The sequence below is a fragment of the Manis pentadactyla genome, chromosome 4 (assembly GCF_030020395.1).
Source record: "Manis pentadactyla isolate mManPen7 chromosome 4, mManPen7.hap1, whole genome shotgun sequence".
NCBI lineage: Eukaryota > Metazoa > Chordata > Mammalia > Pholidota > Manidae > Manis > Manis pentadactyla.
The window spans coordinates 735,719-757,204 of NC_080022.1; the positions used below are offsets into that span (position 1 = coordinate 735,719).

Below are 21,486 nucleotides of genomic sequence, written 5' to 3' on the forward strand. Positions count from 1 at the left end.
GAAGAGTTGGCGCTGCGCATTCCATACACGGGACGGCCAGGGCAGGGGTGCAGTTGCTGTCTCTCGTCTCGCCCCTGGGTCCTGCCATGAGGCCTGGCAGATGCCTGCCACACAGCACCTTTCTTACCAGTCCAGCTGAGACAAATCCCAGCATCTCAGCTTCCACAAGTGCATCCATCCTGAGACAGGAGCCAAGTGCCCCACAGCCACCTACCTGCCCTGTCGGCTTTGAGTGCGTCCCACACGTTGCAATTGAAGTCGTCGTACCCGGCGAGGAGGAGACGGCCACTCTTGGAGAAGGAGACGGAGGTGATCCCGCAGATGATATTGTCATGGGAGTATGTCATGAGCTCCTGATCTGCACGCAGGTCGAACAGCCTGCAGGTGGCGTCGTCCGAGCCAGTGGCAAACGCATTGCCGTTGGGGAAGAACTGGAAAGAGAAAGCACACCAACAGTATGCAAAGGCACAAAACCAGGACCAGAAACACGACTGCTGAGCAGCAGCAGGGCTGCTGCCGGCATGGAGAGAGCAACTGCGGGCTGGCCTAGGAGGACGGAGACACCACACCTCCCTGGGAGCCGGGGGCCCGGGAGCCGAGTGTGTGGGCCTGTGCAGCAGGAGCATGCAACTCTCAGACACTGGCTGTCTTCCCCAGAGTGGGTGTCACGCCATTATTAAACTCCCAGGAGATGCGGGGAGGTGCGGCCCTGGCCGGGCTGTGCCTCCGTGTGGCCACAGCCACAGTCAGGCTCACCTCGTGGAGGAGGGCGGGGAGGAGACCCCTGCCCAGCCAAGCAGACATCTCCTCACAAGACAAGGCCCCTCAAACCAGATGCTATGGAGAAGGGAGGAGGCCCCTTCAACTGGCTGTGCCCGACTGGAGTGGGACTGGGGGGTGCCTGAGAGGAGGTTCCAGCTCGAGGTTTGGCCTTGCCCAGAGGGGTCCTGACTGGGCAGGTCCTCCAGCTGGCACGAAGCCCTGTGGACGTCAATCACTGGTCTGCCAGGACTGCAAGCAGGGCCCAGTACACCTTGGCCACATCACCAGTGTTTGAGATGAATGATCAGGACAGAATTATGGGCTTCGCAAGAACAGATCACATCACACCTCAGCTTCCTACCAACAGGGATATTTTCTGTAAATTAGGTTGTATTTGTATAGAAAAGAGAACATCTAATCCTCAAAACGTTTCAGGACATAACAGTGTGCGCTGCCATTCACAAGAAGCCATCTGACTCGCTGTGACGGTGAAGGCCCCGACTCACACAGATGGCATTGATGTCAGACTCGTGGCCGGTGAACGTCTGCCGGCACATCCCTTCTCGCACGTCCCAGAGCTTGGCTGAAGCATCGCAAGCACCAGAGACAAACAGTCTGGTGTCGGGGGCGAGAGAGAGGCTCATGACATCCCCGGTGTGGCCGGTGAATGTGGTGGTCTGCTGGCCGGTCTCGATGTCCCACAGGGCACTGAGGGAGGAGACACGAGAGCCGGTCACCCACTCCCGCAGGCCAAGTGACCACCGCGCCCCCACCCTCACCCCCACCTGGGCCACAGCAAACCTCTGCGTTTTTGCTTAACACGAATCTGAGTCCTATAATGCGACTTGTTAGGAAGGAAAACAAAGCAAATGAAACAGACCAGCACGAGGCCGCAGCTTCAGGGTGGCTGTGGCCTGTCCGCCTGTGTGCCTCTGTGGCAGGGACACTTGGACCCCATGTGGCTCACAGGCAGCAGGAAGCCCCAGACGGGGCACGAACATGCTTCATCTGCGGTGCCAGCCCCATACCTCCCGGGGCCACCGGCTAGGGCGAGACAACACCAGCTAACAAATGGCTCTAAGTGACGCCAGGCCCACACCCCTCCTTGAAGTCACTGGCAGGAGACGGGCGCGTGGCCCTCGGCTGTCGGGGTAAGCAGAGCACATGTGCTCTGTGCTGTGACCCCAGAGAGTGGTATGGACACCGCTGGTCCCCTTCAGCCTCACAGGAAACGCACATTGCAAATCCAGCCAGACAGTTTCAGCAGAAGCTGCCCAGGGGACTTCCTTCTAGGGCTGAGTGAGGAACCACAGAAATGGGGCAAGACATTTCCAGGCTGAAAAGAATTCTCCAAGAAAAGAAAAAGCTTAAAAAAAAATCTTAGAATAAATTCTTCCAAAAATTGAGTGTCGATATAAAATTTACACAAAAAGGACACCTTATAAAACAGGACAAGTTGGGTAAGGGCCAGGACCTGGCAGGGGCATGCCCCACCCTTGAGGGACGCAGCATTGTTCCGGGGCCCAGCCAGCCTGCTCCGGGCCACACAGTACGCCTCAGACACCAGGAGGGAGAGTTCAAGTCTCAAATGATGCGTAAGGTAACCACCTGGTCCTGTAAGTTATATGCTTTGGTGCCCCAGATGAAAATAACCGAGTGTCCACTTCAGTGGGCTTCCATCTACAAGTAGGTGAGAGCTCTGAGGAGCAAGCTGTTGCACCCGCAGGGACAGGGCACTCCCTAAGAGGACTGTGGCACACAGCCCCCATCGGCGCTGGCCTGTCCCCCCACAGAACAAGGTGCAGGGGAGGAAGCAAGCAGGTGTTTCCCACAGCACTGTGGGTTCAAGGCCCATCAGTCGGTTCTCAGCCACTCCAATTTACACTTTGAGCTTTAATATCTATGAGAGACATACTGGGCTCGTGCATCACTGCACGTTTGAAGTCTCAGGGCTGTTTCAAATTAAAGACGGCCCAGCTAATGCCAAGAACCTTATTTCCTGCATGTCGGGAGCTGTGAGTGTGAGGCCAGTGGCATGCAAGACACATGGGGCTCGGGTACTCACCAGGTGGTGTCCCCAGAGCTGGTAACGATCTGATTGTCATCCAGGAAGCGACAGCAGGACAGGTACCCTGGAAAGATCCAGACAATGACCTCAGGCTGTACTGCCCTGATGCACCTGCCCTACCTGGTGTGCGCTTAGGGCGTCAGGCGGGGCAGTTAGCCCACTGGCTGGTAGGAAGCCAGGTGGGAAGGCAGGCAGAAGGGCCCACACAGCCCTCCTGGCTAGCCCTGCGGGGTGCTGGGGGCAGGGCCTCCTCGGCCTTCTATAGGAATGCCCCGGGGCTCCCTCCCCACCCCTCCTCTCATCACAACTTTACACCAGCAGTGGTAGCACTCAGCTGGGAGGAAGGGAGCTCACCCTGGGCAGAAGGAAGGAGCGCAAAGAACACAGTGCAGACGTCTGCAGAGGCCCCGCACCCTGCAGGGGGCCTATGGCCAGCACCGCACGTGGGCGCCAAGCAGCCCCGGGCCCAAGCGGAGTGGAGACGGCAGTGCCGTGGTCTCCGGTCGGGTGGCCTGGGGCTGCTGCCTGCCCTCCCACCCATGGGTGCTGCGGAGCTGCAGAGCTGCAGCCAGGAGATAGCAGGCCCACTGTGGGGCCCAGGCCTGGGCCGCTTCTGGACCGAGGAAAGGTACAGCAAAAACCCAGCTTCGTGCACCTGCCCATTAGGGCGTACTGAGTTGGGTCTGTGTCCCGAAATGTAGGCGTCTGCTTCAGCAGAAGTGATCTGAGAGCTGTGAGTGCAGGTGAGCAAAGCTATGCCTAAAGGCGTGCCCAGTGGGCTACCCAGGAGCTCAGCTGGCGGGCAGCCGACGTGAGGCCCAGATACACTAAAACTCCCGTGAAGGGGCAGCACGCCCACCAGGACTTTGTTCCTTGGCCCTTCTTGCAGCGCACACCAGAGCCACGTGCAATGCTGTGAGTCCCAAACCAATGCTAAAGACACGCAGAGTCGAACCGCGGCAGGGCTCCGATGCAGAAAGTGTAAGAACACAGGGAAAACAAGACACTCAGCTAACAAGTGTCACCAAGAGGGCTCCCACAGGAAAACATACTTGACATGAACACCCCAAAATATGAGCTGTGAGGAGTGAGGGGTGGCACGAGGCTGTTGGAGCCCCTGCCCCCTGGGTGCTGAGGGTGCCTGTCCCCAGGAGGAGGGGGCTGGGACAGCCTTTGGTGCTCGGTGTCTGTGTGGTTTGTACTTTCAAAATATGTGCACGAATGTTACTTTTAATCAAAGTCAGGGCTACTGGCTCATAATCTTGTAACTCATCTTTCTGGTCCTTCTGTGTTTATACTAAGGGAAAAAGAAGATAACCAGGTAAATATTGTTCTTTTACAAAAAAAACTCCTTCTCCCATGAAGAAAAAATGGAAGCCAACTTTTTTTTTTTTTTTTTGCATTTCTCCATTTAAGTAACACATCTCTGGCTTGGCATCTTCCCATTTTGATGCTGGCTGAACCAGCACAGTGGGAGGTACTGGAAGGTACTTTAAGCAACACACCTGGCTTGGCATGGAAGCCAACTTTTTAGTTAGGTTAACAAACAAATACTGAGCATCAACGCTCAATAGCACCGTGACGGGGCCCATCATACACAGACTGTGGCCCCTCCAGCCTGGCGGGCCTGGTGGACGGTGCAGATGGGCACATGTGCGCCAAGCATCCCTATGTGGCCAACTTCTATGAGGGCCCAGCAGCCTTGTGTGCACGGAGTCTAGGAGATCCCCTGCCCCAGGAAAGCTGTAAGAGGTCATCCTGGGAAGCAGGACGTGGCCTCAGAAACCTGGGTTCAGTCAGTACCTGGGTGCCGGCAGCTGCCAGCAGCACCAGCGCCCGAAGCTCCCATCAGCCCCACACCCCACGGTGACTGGGCTGGGGGCGCAGGGTCGTCTGTACTCGAGACAAGGTGGGAGGCACTGTCTTTGCTACTGCTGAAGGGTGAAAAGATCCCCAGGAGCTGTGTGTGGGCTATGGGGAGGTCACCTCAGGAGCAGACACCCCCAGGTGTGCGGAGCTGCAAGGTGGCCGGCCCAGCTGTGCTGTTGGCTTTCAGAGCCTGCAGAGGGGCAGAGCAGAAAGGCAGCCCCACCAGAGGGGGCCTGCCGCATCACAGCCCAAGGACAGCAGCGGCAGGGTGCGCAGGGGCCATCCTGCTGCAGGCAGGGGACTGCGTGAGTGGTTAGAGAACAGACGGCAGTAAGTCAGCAGGGAAGAGAGGCGCTCAGGCCAAGGACCCCAGGGGAGGCGGAGGTGCTGTCAGGCGGAGTCCCAAAAAGGTGGGACGTCCTGGCAGCAAGGCGCCACCCTGGGGTTGGGGCCCGAGCGGCAGACACACTTGCTTCTCTGCTTGGGCCGGCTGCTTGACCCATGGGGCTGACGTGCACAGAGGTGGGACGGAGCACCGGAGTGCCAATGGCCCAGCTAAGGAAACTTATCTCCAGACCATGGCTCCAGGGGCCAGAGAATCACTTCTCCAGAGAATGTTTCCTGCAACAACGTATCTACTGGTGACAAACCAGAAAATGCCTAAAATGTCCAACAGGGACAAATTAGTGCATTGTACAATGGTACTCTTTGCCACTTTAAAGAAAACACTGTAGTTCTGGGTGAGACTGTAGGTTAAAAACACAAAGGAAGATCACCAAGTTATTTCTCCAATTTCCAGTGAACACATATGGGCAGTTTTTCGCCCTGGCCCACACCATGGACAGCACGGGGCACCAGGCCAGGTGTCGCGCCAGGCAGCAGGGGTGGGGGAGGGGGAGGTCCAGCCCCAGACTCGCCTGGGATGCACAGGCGGCTCCAGTGGGACCAGAGCAACGTCCCGCTGCAGCCTCTATTCTCAGGTGGGAGGGGGCTTTCAGCCTGGAAGTGGGATGTGTGCAGAGTGGCAAGTGAGATGAGGGCTGGAGAGCATGTGCTTCAAGAAGTTTGGTGAAAAAGAAACGAGCTAATGATGTGCCATGAAGATCTGAAAGGGGGAAATGCCAAAGAGTTTCACTAGGAGGAAGTGAAATACCTGGAGAGACATATGGTGTCAAAGCTGAATGATGGACTCCAAGGAACACGTGGATGGACTAGAAGGGTCTGTGGACCCACCCTCCAGGTGGCAGGGGTTCTGGCAGAGCTCGCCACCACCAATCCAGGCAGCTGGTCAGGGTGGGTATGGAAGCCACTGGAGCAATGGCGGGCATAGCCAGGACTCATGGCGACCACAGGAAAGGTGGGGCTGCAAGGGGGCTCAGCTGGTCAGGTGAACAGGAGGCTCCAGGGCCATCCAGAGGGGAGCCAGGGCAGGCACATGCCCCACCCAGAACGGCCTGGGGAGCCCCACACCAGCAAGAGGCCAGCGGCCAAACCCCAAGGACAGTTGTGATGTCATTACATGAGCAGGAGGATCTTAATTTTCCCAGACTGTGACCACAGAAAGTCAAACAGACACCATTTAACTAACAGCCAAGAACAGATGCCCACGAGCAGCCCATCTGTAGTGCCTGGAGTTAAGGGGGACACCTTTCCTGCCACAGCCTATTTGTTGGCGCCTGTCAGAAATACAGTCACCCGTGGGTGATGGGCCCAACCCACCACATGTGCACGTGGGTGTGACACTCAGCCTCTGGCTGCAGAACAAGCTGCCCCTAGAGAACAAGTCTGTAGCCGCCACGGTGGATTCTGGCAGGGACGAAAGGCAGTCAGTTCCTGAACAACTATGCCGTGCTACACCCAGGAAAACTCTGGCTAAACTCTTAATAGGAACGTTTATGCCTCTGTGACCACGCTGACTAGAATGATCTCAGGAAGGAAGTGTGTCTACAACTGCCATGTGAGGCTAAGGAAAGGATACATATTGACTTTTCATTAACCCGCAGGGACATGCTCTAAGAATAATCTGTGACACTAGGCTTGATACAACTGTCAGAAATGTGTTTTTAGGGAATTACTAACTCCTCAAATATAATCTTATGCCTTTGTAATTACTATTTTCACTAGAAGAGCACTTGGGAAGTTTTATGCATAATACATATATAATAATAATAATAATAATAATAATAATAATAATAATAATAATAATAGTAGTAGTAGTAGTAGTAGTAGTAATTGTTCCCCCTCAATCACTGGCATTCATCCCTTTAGCCACTTCCAGAGGGCATCCTGTACTTTGTAAGACAGAATCTTAAAATGCAAAACACCAAGACAGGAAGAAGGTCATCTGACATTTCTCTCTGATATACCGCTAACAATCTCCGAGCTGCGTGGCCCACTCCAGAGAAGTCTGTCTGCCCCACGCAGGCCCCTCCCCTTTAGGGGAGCTCGTGACAACAGTGACCTGGGACTGATCGCCAAGAGCCTCATTCCAGATGCTGACACTGTAGGCAATTCAGTCTTCGTGATGAGAGACGCAGCCATGAAGGACTCCGCCTGCCGCGGGACAGCACTAAGGTGGGTTTTCCATGCAGCCGAGTCTCTGAGATCCCACAAGAACACTGCCCAACACCGCCTCGACAAAGAGTTCTCATCTTAATCCTCAGCCAGAGAGAAGATGCGTGAGCGATGAACCCTAATCAAATGGATGTGTGGGAGGCCGGAGACAAGACAAAGACAGCATGTCCTCAACTGTGTCAAACTCACTAACTGTTCACACCTTTACCCTCTGACTAAGCTAATAAACTGAAATAATATAAAAAGCTAAGGAACCCAAAAGAAGGCAGTTAAGGAGAGCAAGTGGTGAGGTGGTGGAGCTAACCCGTCTGTGCCAACATCAGAGGAAACAGAAGTGAGCACAGCCAATTTGAAAGGCAGAACCCTTTAGAATGGGTACCCAGCTACACACTGCCTACATAGAAGTCTTAATAAAGACAGTCAGGTGGAAAGAAAATGGGTGGGAGAGAATACACCGTGCAGACAGTCAGCCTGTGAAGGCAGGAGCGGATATACTACCACCAGATAAAGTAGACTTCATGACCAAGAGTAAGCCAAGAGAGAAAGAAGGGCTTTTCACTGTGGTAAGAGGGTCAATTCATCAGAAAAATACAACAATTATACATGTTTATATTTGTATTAACAGGGCTCAAAATGCAAGAAGCAAAAATTGACAGAACAAAAGGGAGAAATAGATAAATTCACAATCAGAGAGTTCAACATCTCTCTCTCTTCAATTCACGGACATACGAGATGTGAACTGTGTCCAAAGCCTTGCTCTCATCAGCACCCTGAGAACGTGGCCAAGCAAGTGCAGCGAGGCCTGGGTTTGAAGCGCCTACCGCAAGGTCACCGTGACACACCATTTGCTCCCTTAAAAACAAATCTTAATAAGCTTAAAAGAATTGAAATGATACCAAGTATGTTCTCTGGACATAATGGCACTGAATTAGAAATCAGTAATTAGTTATCAAAGAAAACTTCAGATACTTGAAAATGAAACATACTTCTAAACAACCCATCAGTCAAACAAGTAATTAAAAGGCTATTAAAAATATTTTATGCTGAATGATGACATAACTATAGCCATGCATACAGGGAAACTTAGAGCTTTAAGTGCTTACACTGGGGAAAAAGTGAAAGGTCAAAGGTTCCACCTTAAGAAGCTAGAAAACTAAGAAGCAAGCAACCCAAAGCAGGCAAAAGGCGGGAACAATGCAGAACAGAAATCAATGGGTTACAGGAGTGTATTTGTAAAAGAATATACTCTTAACTGGACAAAATTATTTAAACACATTGCTTGACTGTAGTCAAAAGCAGTTATTATTTACTCTATTAATTTTGATAGTTTCTTTGGTTGCATATGAACTGTGAGCCTAGCAGGGTGTAATTTTGAGGACTGAGAATGTAGCCACAGAAGTAAAATACTAGGATGAGACCCTCCTTCTCAGAAACACTGTGCCTTTCATTATGATTTGTAACTGTCACAGGTAAACTAAACTCGGCAAAATAATGCATCCCTCCACACTTACAGCTGGCTGTGCTCCAAGACCCTAACAGCCTACAGGTTCTCTTCTGCTTCCTTTTCAACGGGAGTGCTCGTTGGCATGAAGTATGTTAACATGATCAGCAGGGACGTATATGCACCTATGTACACACACGTGAACTATGTTAATATAAAAAAAGGTGGCTGCCAAATATTAAGGGGGTGACCTCAGTATCTGACACCCTTGAAAATGGGATAAGACGGAGTGATGTCCAAAGGTTTCTCACTTGTAAAGGCCTATTAAGGCCTGCCTTTGACTTCTTTTTCAGAGTACTTTATGGCCACTATTGCAACCAGTCTCATTAGATAATTACTGTGAAGACGTGAGTGTCCAAAGCATACAAAGCACACCAGGTAAACAGCTTCTACAAGACTGAGGTCACAGATGAGAACGTGTACCTGTGTGTCCAGCCAGTTCACGACTCACACGCACATTCCCTTCGCGAGTTTTCAGATTGTAAATGGAGCAAATGTTATCCAGGCCACCACAGGCCACATAGTTGCCAGAAGGGGCATATGCGCAGGTCATGACCCACGAGGAACGCAGAGGGATGGCATGGACCTAAATGAGAGAACACAGATGAAGCAAACATACTCAAGCTCAAAACTATTATTTCTGATACTGATTTTATTTCTAGTCCTCAGCTCCCACTGCATAAAAGGGACAAGGCACAGTAACAACCAAAATCATTTTAGTAATAATTTAATTAGAAATCAAGCCCTGCATGCCAGTTTTATTGAAGTCACAACTCACAGTTCTGTGGGCACCTAAGTAAAAATGTAGCCTCCTAATTGGAATTATACATTAAGAGGAAAACGTTTACTTGGTCTGTCTAAATGGTTATAAATTCATTACAAAACAAAGTATTTTTACTGAAGAAAGATAAACTTCAAGTACTGTGTAACTCATCTTACCACATACCTGTAGATATGTGCTTTAGACGGATGTGTTGTAAATACTACAGAACTTTATACACTTAATATTTTCCAGTAAAATACAACTGAATTTGATCTTTTATGTATGCTTGGACTAATGATAGTTGTCATTCAACACAACTCAGATTACATTTTGTAAAGATTAAATTTATACTCCAAAATACAATGCCTTTTAGGTTATCTCTTGAAAAAACTAGTAACTAAATGAAAAGCTATATTTCTGTATTTTTAAATAAAATATGAAACTTCCCAGACTGAGCTAAAGTTAGGGTCCTGGTCTCCTGCAAACATCAAGGAGGAGCTACCTCTCACCTGCTCTGCGAGGGGACGGCAACCCAGAGCCGAGGAGATGAGTGAGGTGCTAGCCTGTGACTCAGCTTCTATCTGACCTATACCACCTTATGCTAAAGATGAAGTTTGCAGTGATCCCCCTCCCTCTCCTGTGTTACAAGATTTACATAAGTGAATCCAGAGTTTAAAAACCCACCTTTTCCAGATGGTTTTCAGGGAAGGGATTCTGAGCCCCTACCTTGTTTGTGGTGTAGCTGTCCCAGATGATAAGTTTACCGTCCTGTGAGGCGCTAACTAGAAGCCTGGGGGGAGAACACAAAAGCAGACCTGTCAAACCCCACAGTGACAAAGATAAATACAAGTGACACCCGAAAACTAAAGTTCAGGGACCTTGAACATTACATGTGCTTGAGACAAGGCATGCTTATTTATAAACAAACAAACAAAAAGCTCTGTTAGACCAACTTTTGACAGCATGAAAAGGGACTCCCACAGGTAACAGTGCAGAGTGAAGATCAGATCGCCGAAGCCACCCCACTGCTCAGCTGAGACAGGTCAGCTCGCCAAAACTGCTTCTGTTCACTTTCTGTTCATTATAAATCAATAGGCATATAGGTCTTTCTAGAGCCAAAGCTTGTAGAAAATATTTAGAATATAATTTTCTGTTCTGTCTGACACAAAGTCTACATGCAAAGGAATAATAAACTTTTAGATATTCCAAATTTGAGACATTTTTCACCAAAAAAAGAAAAAAAACTGGGGTCCTGGTCTCCTACAAACATTAGGGAGGGGTACCTCCCACTTGCTCTGTGAGGGGATGGCAACCTACAGGATGACTGCCTGGCCGAGTAGAGGGGATGAAGTCCTGCATTTTTTCATGATGTATCTTCTTGCCATTGGCAACTGTGCTAGTAAGTCTGGGAACTGTGCTTCTATCTGCAGAATCGAGGCAGGATACTGCAGAACTAAAGTAGACCAGGGGCAAAGGGACTGTAGGGGAGAGTAAATTTCAGGGCCACAGCTGCTCAAGTCTCTTAAGTAACCCTGTTCCACAGAAAACTGCCATCTTTAAGGAACGGTGAGAAAGCTCTGCTCTATGCAGACACATGTCCACATGGCAAACAATGACAGGTCTCGTCACACTGCGTGCCTAACACACACTCCGTTACAAGGAGTCAACAGCGGGTCTGACGAGGAGGAAGAACACTGTTACGAAGTCTACTGCAGACCTAAGCTAAGTGCAGGCTCTGATCCTATTATTTTTCAGATGCCATTTCTTAAATTCCTGCATCTGGGTTCAAGTTGTAACCTACTAGGCACCTAAAAGTATTTCCACATAATGGAGTACGGTTCATTCTGCTGCTCTACTTGTGTCTGGCCCTTCCAAGCACAGGCGTTGAACACAGAATCAGAGCCAACGTACAGAGGCTCACCCTCTAGGAGGGTCACCTTTAGAAAGGTCTCCTGCTCAGAGAGCTTAGTAGTTGCTGACTTGGGGCTAGAGAAATGTTAAGCTGTCCGCTGATCCGCCAGAAGGTGAGAGAAGACACCCCTCCTAATCCCAGACAGGATAACCACTGGACAACTGGGTTCATTCTGCCTCTTAGAGCCTTCAGCCGCTCACAAATCAGTTACGATGAGGTGCCACCCATAAAGAACACAGAGGCAAAAGCCAGGGAGGAAGTCATGGGCTGCAGGACACTGAAAACAGAGGCCAATAGGGGTCCAGATGCACATGCCCTGGCCCTTCACTCACTCAGAGGAAGGAGGGCTCTCCAGCCTAGCTGGTTGAGTTGCGTTTCTCTCAGTTATAAGAAGCCCTCAGCAGACTTTAGAATTGACTCATGTGACTGAAAGAGACTCAAATGTTGTAAAAACTAGAATTTAAGTATAAATGAATACATTATAATACACTGATATACCATATCACAGATGCATACTCAACATACATCAATATGTGCATGCCACCATCTCTTACTGTGGGCCTCTTGTAGTTTTCAAAGTGCATGGTCTGAGAGCAGCCGTGACTTACACAGCTGTGACAAAGTAATGGGTATTCACAGATTGGAGCCTGAAGCATGAGGAATAAAACTCAGTGTGACAGCTTTTGCTTATGACAGCAGAAAATACGAAGATGGCTTAGGCAAAATGTACATACACAACCTTAAAAAACTACTTTGGACTTTGAAGAGGCAAAATTTGCCTATCCAGAAAACATGGCTATCTGGAAAAAAAAAATCTCTGAAAGGCTCTAGATAGCAAAGGTCCTTCCTGATACCATCCTGTCTTTTGTTTATGGTGGTAAAACAGAGCCCCCATGTCAGGGCATCAAGACACGACTGCCCAGTGCGAGGAGCAGCTTGAGACACAGACCATGCGCAAACCGCCCTGTCCAAGAAAGAGGAGGCGGTCAACACAAACCCCACTGGCCTCCCACAGAGCCCCAGGGTGCCCTTTCTTTAGGAGGACTGTGCCTGATCTGGTGCTGTTCGTTCACGCCCTGTGGCTTTTAAAGCACACTTCACGCCCAACCCACATGGAACATGAAGACTTGCACGTGGTGATCGGGAACCCTGGCTTGGAACCAGCACATGCCCTCCGCCTCACCCTGGGCCTTCTCCTCATCCCCAGTGCTCCAGCCACACACCTGCCTTAGCGCCTTGAACACAGCTGCCTGAAGCCCCCATTCACTCTCCAGGGCACAGGTGACACGTCATCCCTCGTGAGAAGCCCTCCAGACTCCCCAGCTACAGCATCACTTGAGGAGCCAAGCCAGCTATGAGGCTGAGCACCGGGCTCGGGGGCCTGGGCCCGGCTACAATACTAGTCAGGACGCCGATCTGCAGACGGAGGAGAAGCCTCAGAGCTAATACACACTGTTTGGTTACTATCTACTTTTGATAATAATTCTATGGTGGATTGATTAGTAAGGGCAGTTTTCTTTCTTTAATTCTTTCTGACTTACTGCCATCATTAAAGTGCTCTAAGTCAGCTCTCATTTGCATTTGGGATTGTATGGGACACTGTACAGAACAAATTAAAGAGAGTATTTTGTTCCATAGCTGTTTACACTCTAAAGCAGACAATTCCAGGAACAAAGAAAAAACCATGCAGAAAATTCCTGACAAGTTAAAACACACACAAAAAAATGCTACTCAAAAAAGACACCTGAAGAATCAAATTAGGTATCTGAAAGAACATGTTGTCACAAAGTCACACTGCCTTCACTTAGCTACTTGGGTGTAGAAGAGGAGACAGACTTTCCAGAAGCCTGTCAAGGAGCAGGAAATGAGTGCTGAGCAGGTACACATCCACGCAGAGGGGTAAGGGGGCTGAGGGGCCGTGCAGACACAGGGGAGCTCTGCCTGAAGGGAAAGCAGCTCCACCAAGGGGCAGGACTTAAAGTGGAAACAATGAGCCCGTGAAGCGAACTTTCCCTTTAGGACAGCAGATAAAGGAAGGTGGAAACAGGCCAGGGGAGGGAACGGCGACAGCATGGGGACACATGTTCTTGTGGGTCTGACACAGGCTCCAAAAAGGAAGCCAGCAGCAGACCCACGCTCTGCACACACTGGGGTTTGGTGACCGCTGAGCCAGGGCCCTGAAGCACAAGAGGGTCCGTACGGGCCAAGAAGCTGTGTGGACGGCTGGGAAGGCAAGGAGCCACAACAGAGGGGGCAGGCAACTCCCAAGGCCACGAGGTGCTGTGCGGAGGAGCTGGGAGAACAAGGGTGGGGAGGCAAAGCAGGGCTAAGTGAGCTGCCTCCTGGGGCAGGAGCTCGTCACCAGCCGGGACGGGTAGAGGGAGGAACCCCTGTGCACGCGCACCTGCGGATGCCACCCTAGCCCACCCAGAGTGCTGAGGCAACTTCCTTTTTTTCTTTACACATCACAGCAAATGAGTTCAGATTACTTTTCCCCAAAAAACAGAACAATCCTTAAATGTGTCAAGCACTGTTTAGCTCATACCCACACACCTGGAATCCGTGCCCCAATGCATGGCATAAATTTTGGCCAAGTGCCCCCTCAGCGTTCTCCTGGTGCGCATCTGGATTCTTCCCACTGGGTCGATGTTGTTTGTGATCTTAAAAATAAAACTACAAATCAATATTCTAGGACAAAAAGGTAGCCCCTGAGGTCTGTTCTCCTTCAAGTCCACCATCCTTACCAAGGTCCTGCCACTCACTGGCTGTGTGTGTCCACCCCATGCTTGCCATCACCCAGGCAGCTCTTCGCCATGCCTGCCCCTGCGCACCCCCATCCTCCCCTCCTCTCATCAAGGCCACTGCTCTGCCTTCTCCCCTCACCTCCAGGGCAGGTGTGCAGTGGGGCCCACCCTCAGCAGCACTCCCACTGTCCCTGCCTTCTCACCAGCTGTCCATCCAGGCCCAGCTCCACCTACCCCTCAGATCTCGGGGATCCACTTCAGCACAAGCAAGTCCCCACCCCACGCTGATGCCCGCTCATGGTGCCCAGGTTCTGTGCTACTCTGGACGGTTGTTAGCATCTACTCCATACCACTGCGGCTTTAGGGCACAAGACTGTAGGTGGAAACCTGCTAGCTCACGCCCACAGATAAAAAGCTAATACCCAAGACTGTGGGCTGACAAATGGAATAAATGAATAAATAACTGGGTTTAAAACCTGTGGAGTCCAAGGGTACCTGAGAATTCAAACTGAGGTAATTCTATGCAGAACAATTTTTTTTTAACTTACTTTTTAAACCCAATTAAAGCACATTCCCCTAAAGCACCAAGACAATGTCTTCAGTGTCAGTGTATTTTTTTTTCACATTTCTGTTCAATTCTTTGAATGAAAAAATATTTTTAAGAAGTAAATTCACTGTTTTAAAGTGTACAGTTCAGTAGTATTTAATCTATTTACACTGTTGTGTAACTAACCCCTCTGGTTCCAGAACATTCCATCACCCCAAGAGGAAACCCCCTACTCACAAGCAGGCACTCCCCACTCCGGCCCCAGCCCCCAGCAGCCACTCGACTGCCTCTGGGGCTCTGCCTGCTCTGCATGGGGCGACAAGGAACCGCGGGCCACTCGGCCCTTCGCGTCTGGCCCTCCACCAGGCGGTGTTTCTGAGGCCCCTCCTGCTGCAGTGTGGCTACAGGCCGTCCGGTGGTGGAGCGACATTCACACCCCACTGCACACACAGAACAGGCCCCACCCGCCTGCAGACAGGGTGCTGGCTGCCCCACCCCTGGCGGCCGGGGATGTGCACCAGTTAGCAGAGCTTCTGGGTGAGTGTCTAGAAGCAGAATTGCTGGGTCATGATTTATGTTTAACTTTTTGAGGATCTGCCAGACTGCAATAGAAACGAAGGCTCTCAGGCAGACTTTGAAGGAAAGGAGCTTCAAAATACGTTACTTTAAGACTGTAATATTTTACAACTCTGATGTCTGTAATAGTAAGTAATGATTTAAGGTTTGTGAGGTATTTATTCTTTATCTAAAAAAACCAGGTCTAGCGTGATGAATGAATTCTGATAAACATGCCTCAAGCTTTTACATCCCCCATGCAGAGGCAGAGAGGACCGGAGCAGAGCTCACCCCAGGGGTGCCAAGCGTAGGCACCACCACACACCAAGCTCTACGCCAGGCAAGCGGCTCTGTGTAAACAGGTTCTTACCTGAGAGAGAGTTGCATCTGCACATGCTTTTCTAGCATCCTAGGAAATAACGACAAAGAGGAAATTAGTAACATTTCAGAGCCATTCAGTCCTGGGTCCTCACACCTATCTCAGAGTCAAAGGGGAAAGACAGAGTGCAGTATCCTGTCCTCCCCTCTGACACACACAGCCCAGGGCCATCTGCGGACTATCCAGGCAGCTCAGTGTGCTCCACGTCACACGACACAGGACAAGTCACACGCAAGCGTGTCCAAGGCCTACACATCATCTCATCTAAGCAGCCCAACCCCCTGCAACCCCAGGAACAAGCCCGATTTGGGAGGACCACAATGGAAGCGGGGTGCACAAGGCCTGCAGAGCAGGGCACTATCTCCTCTTCTGTGCAGTCCCACAGACCCACATGCATGCATCTCACTCTAACAGCTCAGGAGCTGTGGGTGCTAACTAAGGACCTCCCACCTGGACCATGCTAACTGAAGGACTTCACTATCAAGCCAAACACTTGCCAACACTAAACTCTATGGGACAGAGCAAAGCATCTGGAGCCGAGACAGTCAGATCCAGGGAAGACCTTCTGGCCGCTCTATCCAATTATCTGTTTCTCATCTATAAAATGACCTTGCAAATCAGGTAAGGACTACAAAGAAATACTAAAGCAAACAGATTTTTTTACTGTGTCTAAGTGATCAATTATTAGAAAATAAGTCTTGAAATCTCCATGTTATTTTTCACAAGTAGAAAGCCATACATTATGAAGATGATACAACAGCTTTAAAAGGGCCAAAATTTGAGGGCAGGGATAATTTCAAAGGAAATTACAACAGTTTCTAGAAAAGAATCATTTTCCTTATGCAGTCATCTGACCACCTGCTCTCAGAATGGCCCTGGCCCCATGACAGTGTCTACATACACTGGAGTACGGGGGTAGAGGGTGTTAGGAAAATAGGGAAAAACCGCCTCACTGCTGATTAATTTTATTTCATGAAGCTAGCGGCGATATTTGTCAACTGAGAAGATGGAAATACATTCAGAGATTGTTACTATATAAACGTACCAAAGATCTAGATTCCAAATTCAACTTTAATTAATCCTGTTAGTATTAGAAGGCATTCTTCTTAATTCTTAGGTAATTATGTAATTAAAACAAAAATTAGGTAACCAAGTATTTCTATGCCAGTACCTAAATTTGGGATAAGGAGCAAGTTGTGGGGGAGTCCTAGAGTAGCAAGCTTTCCATCTGAATCCTGTCTGCCAAGTGCTGGGTTTAATATTTACCTAAATACCAGCCTTGATATTATATATGGCTTTTAGTTTTAAAAAAGAATAACAAGAAATTCAGATGGCCAACAGGCACATGAAAAGATGCTCCACATCGCTAATCATCAGAGAAATGCAAATGAAAACCACAATGAGATATTACCTCACACCAGTTAGGATGACCACCATCCAAAAGACAAACAATAACAAATGCTGGTGAGGATGTGGAGAAAGGGGGACCCTCCTACACTGCTGGTGGGAATGTAAATTAGTCCAACCATTGTGGAAAGCAGTATGGACGTTTCTCAAAAAAGTAAAAACCTAAAAATAGAAATATCATTTGACCCAGGAATTCCACTCCTAGGAATTTATCCTAAGAATACAGGATCCCAGATTCAAAAAGACATATACACCCCTATGTTTATCGCAGCACTGTTTACAATACCCAAGAAATGGAAGCAACCTAAGTGTCCATCAGTTGATGAAGGGATAAAGAAGAGGTGGTACATACACACTATGGAGTATCATTCAGCCATAGGAAGAAAACAAATCCTACCACCATTTGCAACAACACGGATGGAGCTAGAGGGTGTTATGCTCAGTGAAATAAGCCAGGTGGAAAAGGACAAATACCAAATGATCTCACTCATCTGTGGAGTATAACAACAAAGCAAAAACTGAAGAAACAAAACAGCAGCAGACTCACAGAACCCAAGAATGGACCAACAGTACCAAAGGGAAAGGGACTGGGGAGCTTGGGTGGGAAGGGAGGGATAAGGAGATTAAGGGGCATTATGATTAGCATACATATTGTCGGGGGGTGCCACAGGGAAGGCAGTATAGCACAAAGAGGGTAAGTAGTGACTCTGTAGCATCTTACTACACTGATGGATGGTGACTGTAATGGGGTGTGTGGTGGGGACTTGATAAGGGGAGGACTCGAGTAACCACAATGTTGCTCATTTAATTGTCTATCAATGATGCCTCAAAAAAAAAGGAGAATAACAAGAGTTTTTTTTAATGGGAAAAATAAACCATGAAACTTAAGCAACTTCATCTTGGTTAGTGTCCAAAGATTAACACAAATTTCATAACGTGCTGAACGACCCACACCAGTGGTCGTGGTATGTCAGCTCCTTGTCCTGTTTGGGTACTTGTCAAACACAGAGGAATGCACAGCTAGGCTGCACCCTCCTCTTCCCAGAAGCCCCCTGCTAGGCCCTGGTGTGGGGCAGCAGCGCTGGGGGCCTGTCCTGGGTGTCTTGCTCACCTGCACAAGCTGGCACAGTTGCTCTTGGACACGTGCACCAGCACATTTCTCAGAGCTTGTCCTGACCCTCAGCGAGCCCATGCATTTTAAGACAGGCCGTGTTTCATTCAGCACCTGTCTGAGAACCCGTATTCCCTCACAAACAAAATCAAAAGTAGGATGGGACAGTCCTTTGGGGTGTTTCAGTTTGAAAACAACCCAGGAGGAAGGCAGCCCTGCTAGGGTCACTCCCGTGCCATCCCACCACGCCCCACATCCCTTAACAAGCACAATTCCTTGGGTCTTTCAGAAAAAGGGTGTTTTACCCATATTTAAAAGAAAAGTCTTCCCTCCCCATCTGGCATAAGGGGTCAAACAGCTGCTGCCACCCGCGTTATGCCAGGACACAGCACGGTGCCTGGCTTCAGAGACAAAGCCTGTGGGGACGGGTATTGAGAGGGCTGTGTGCTGGGCTGCCCCCTGGGACAGTGAGCCGAGAGCCAGAGCCCCAAGAAACGCAGGAACACATGCGGCGAGCCATTCCACGCTGGACACACAGAATCCCCAGGACTTAGTACCAAAGTAAGGATAAGGATGGAAAATTAGAAGGATTTATTAATTATATGTTTTTAGATATACTGGTTCAGGTACAGTTTGTTAAAAATTAGTTCTACCGTTTTTGTTTTTGTTTTTACTTTTAAAAATTCCGCATATGGCTCACAGGACAGCCCCACTTTCTGGGAGGAAGAGGACTCCCACATCCTACAGCGAAACTGGGACTAAAAAATGGGGAGAGATGCAGCACTGACTTCCAGCTTTCACTTTTTCCCAAAATTTGGATGTCTTTCACTTCTGCCATACAAACTTTCCTCATCTGCTATGAACAGAATCCACTATTTATGAACAACTTGTGAACAACTGATAGTTGTTAGGATAACAAAATTCTTATTTCTATATTCTGGAGGGTCAACAGACATATACAAGTCTGATGGCAGCAAACCTGTCTGACACTAAGTCCTCCTCATTTTTGTTGAGCTTCAGATCTTTTAAATGTAAAGATTTGAAATTCTTACAGTAAGAGAACATGTTTCCTTTTTGGCCATAGATTCCCAGGTAACTGAATGATCTTTTCTGGAGTTCAATAAATGGTTGTCAGAATGGTGCTGGTGCTTCAGTCTCCAATGATCACCAGGCTCTGAACATCTAGCCAGCCATTCAAAAGGAAATGACCAGGCTCCATCGTACAGTGGACTCAGGAAAAACCCTGGTGTTCAGATAATGTGATGTGAAGCGATGGTCTGAAGGGCGGCTCAGAATTATGGACGAACCCAACCACCCATCGGAGAGCGAGCTCCTGCCCTCAGCAGACACACGCCAGCACGCGGAGTGAGGCCGCGGTGCCCTGCCCAGGCCGCCTCGCCTCCTGCTCCCCCTACCAGCAGGCTGGGAACAGAGACAGCTACCTGTGGTCAGCGCTCCTCAGGGGGCACTGAACCACTGCGCCACCTCTGGAACCTGAAGGACAGTAGAATTAACTCCTTTAGACCAACGCTGCCTCCCTTTTTGGAAATTCAGGGTTTTGCAACACACCATTATGCACCAGTGGCAGACTGGCGTTTAATGTGTCAGAATGCTGTGAAGTTGCTCGCTGTACAGGGCCATTCAGCTATGCACAGCTTTTTGTCTCCAAAGCCTATCAAAAGGGGTAGAGTCCAGGAGCCACCCCCAGGGAACACCACTTTTCAAAACTAGGAGTCAGACGTGCCCAGAACACTGTTTGCTGCTGTTCATGCTTCTTCTGAACAAGTCCCTGCCCTCCACTGAGCACAGGGTCACAGGCAGATGCCACTTCATACAGGGACGAAGGATGTCATAAAGCTAATTTCCAAGACTAAGAAAAAGGTACAGAAGACGTTCATTCCTTCTATGGGAACACTGTAGCACACTCAAATAACAGATTAGAAAACAAAATCCTGAAAGTAATGTAGCAGGCCAAATACCTGATTCTAGAAGCAGTATAACGTGGGCCAATTAAGTTCAATTGCAAGGCAAAACACTGACTGTATTATTCTGTAGCCCATCTTTCCCCAAACAGATAGCACCCAACCCAAAATCCAAACGACTAATGAAAAGTAAAGGGATGCGGTACGCACTCTGATTTGGTTTTTGAGCTGCTCAGCCTCCTGCCGCAGCTGGTCAAGCTCACTCATCTTCAGACCCCGGCACTCTTCAGTGCGGCCTCAGCGAGTCTGAGATCTGAAACAAATTCAAGCACGAAGAGTTAATAAACAATGACTGGGTAATTTAATGAAAAGGAAACTGAAATTTTGAGGGCTGCAGTTTCACTATAAATCAGAGCATCTTTCTTCAGCATTCATGGGAACTCACAGGGTGTCTACCAAGGGCTGGGTTAATAATTCCTATAATTCACTCGCTTTGTACAAGGACGATGTCTAACAGACTACTCAGAAAGATGGTGCTGGGCTGAAAAGACAAGAGACTGTTAAGAAGCACTTGCCATGATGATGTGGGTCTCACCAAGCACCTAAGAGGGACATTAGAGCCGTTCTCACCCGGACCCTGGGGGTAGTTAGGTCAGGAAATGGGGTACAGTGGCCAATGGGCAGCCCAGGGCCGCAAAGCCATGCTGACCCCGAACCCATGGCCACCCAGGTGCCAGAGGCTCACAGAACAAAACCCTAAAGGGCACAGCCTCCCTTCCAGGGACACTGCGCTCTCCATCAGGAAACCCAGAAACCATACCTAAATCCTTGCAGGTAGGGGTCAGATAAAGCTCAGTACAGGGAGACCTGGCCATTCAGGCCCCACCCCAAGGGACACTTCCTGAACTATCCAAACGAATTCATCCTGTGAAAAGAGACTCATTTCCCAGGGGGATGGATGTTGCAGTGGAGGTTGCACTTCTGACGAAGAACATCACTGTGAAGTTGGTCATAAACACGACCAAGCACCACAAAGCTGATGACAGAATCACCAACATTTTTTATACTGATGTAATCACCAACATCTTTCTACCACTTAGGAACACAATTAGCTCACACACACACAGCTTACACAAGGGCCTCTGTAACCTATGCAAATACACAGGGATTATGTTCCATCACAGATTTTGTGTAAAAGTCACAGGGTCAAGAGAACAGATACGAGATATTAAATAAGTACTTGTTTATTTTCCTGAGACTGAAACATGTGGGGAACAATCCGCAAGACCCAGGCAGCAGACCGCAGAGCTCCTCATCTGGACGAGCTTCCCTGTGCCACACAGAAGAACTGACAGAAACCCTTCCATGGCAT

At 49.3% G+C, this 21,486-nt stretch overlaps 1 protein-coding gene across 2 annotated transcripts in view; it reads right to left on the reverse strand.

Moving 5' to 3' along the window:
* GNB1 (G protein subunit beta 1) overlaps nucleotides 1-21,486 on the reverse strand; it is a 73,620-nt gene that overhangs the window by 3,075 nt on the left and 49,059 nt on the right. For both annotated transcript variants that reach the window (XM_036882781.2, XM_057499614.1), the window contains exons 2-9: nucleotides 20,325-20,427; nucleotides 15,666-15,704; nucleotides 14,003-14,109; nucleotides 10,264-10,327; nucleotides 9,198-9,360; nucleotides 2,828-2,894; nucleotides 1,269-1,470; nucleotides 215-431 (exon numbers count right to left, since the gene is read on the reverse strand). In XM_036882781.2, the coding sequence (XP_036738676.1) occupies nucleotides 215-431; nucleotides 1,269-1,470; nucleotides 2,828-2,894; nucleotides 9,198-9,360; nucleotides 10,264-10,327; nucleotides 14,003-14,109; nucleotides 15,666-15,704; nucleotides 20,325-20,381 (916 nt within the window). In that variant the 5' untranslated portion in view covers nucleotides 20,382-20,427. The remainder of the gene's footprint in view (nucleotides 1-214; nucleotides 432-1,268; nucleotides 1,471-2,827; nucleotides 2,895-9,197; nucleotides 9,361-10,263; nucleotides 10,328-14,002; nucleotides 14,110-15,665; nucleotides 15,705-20,324; nucleotides 20,428-21,486) is intronic.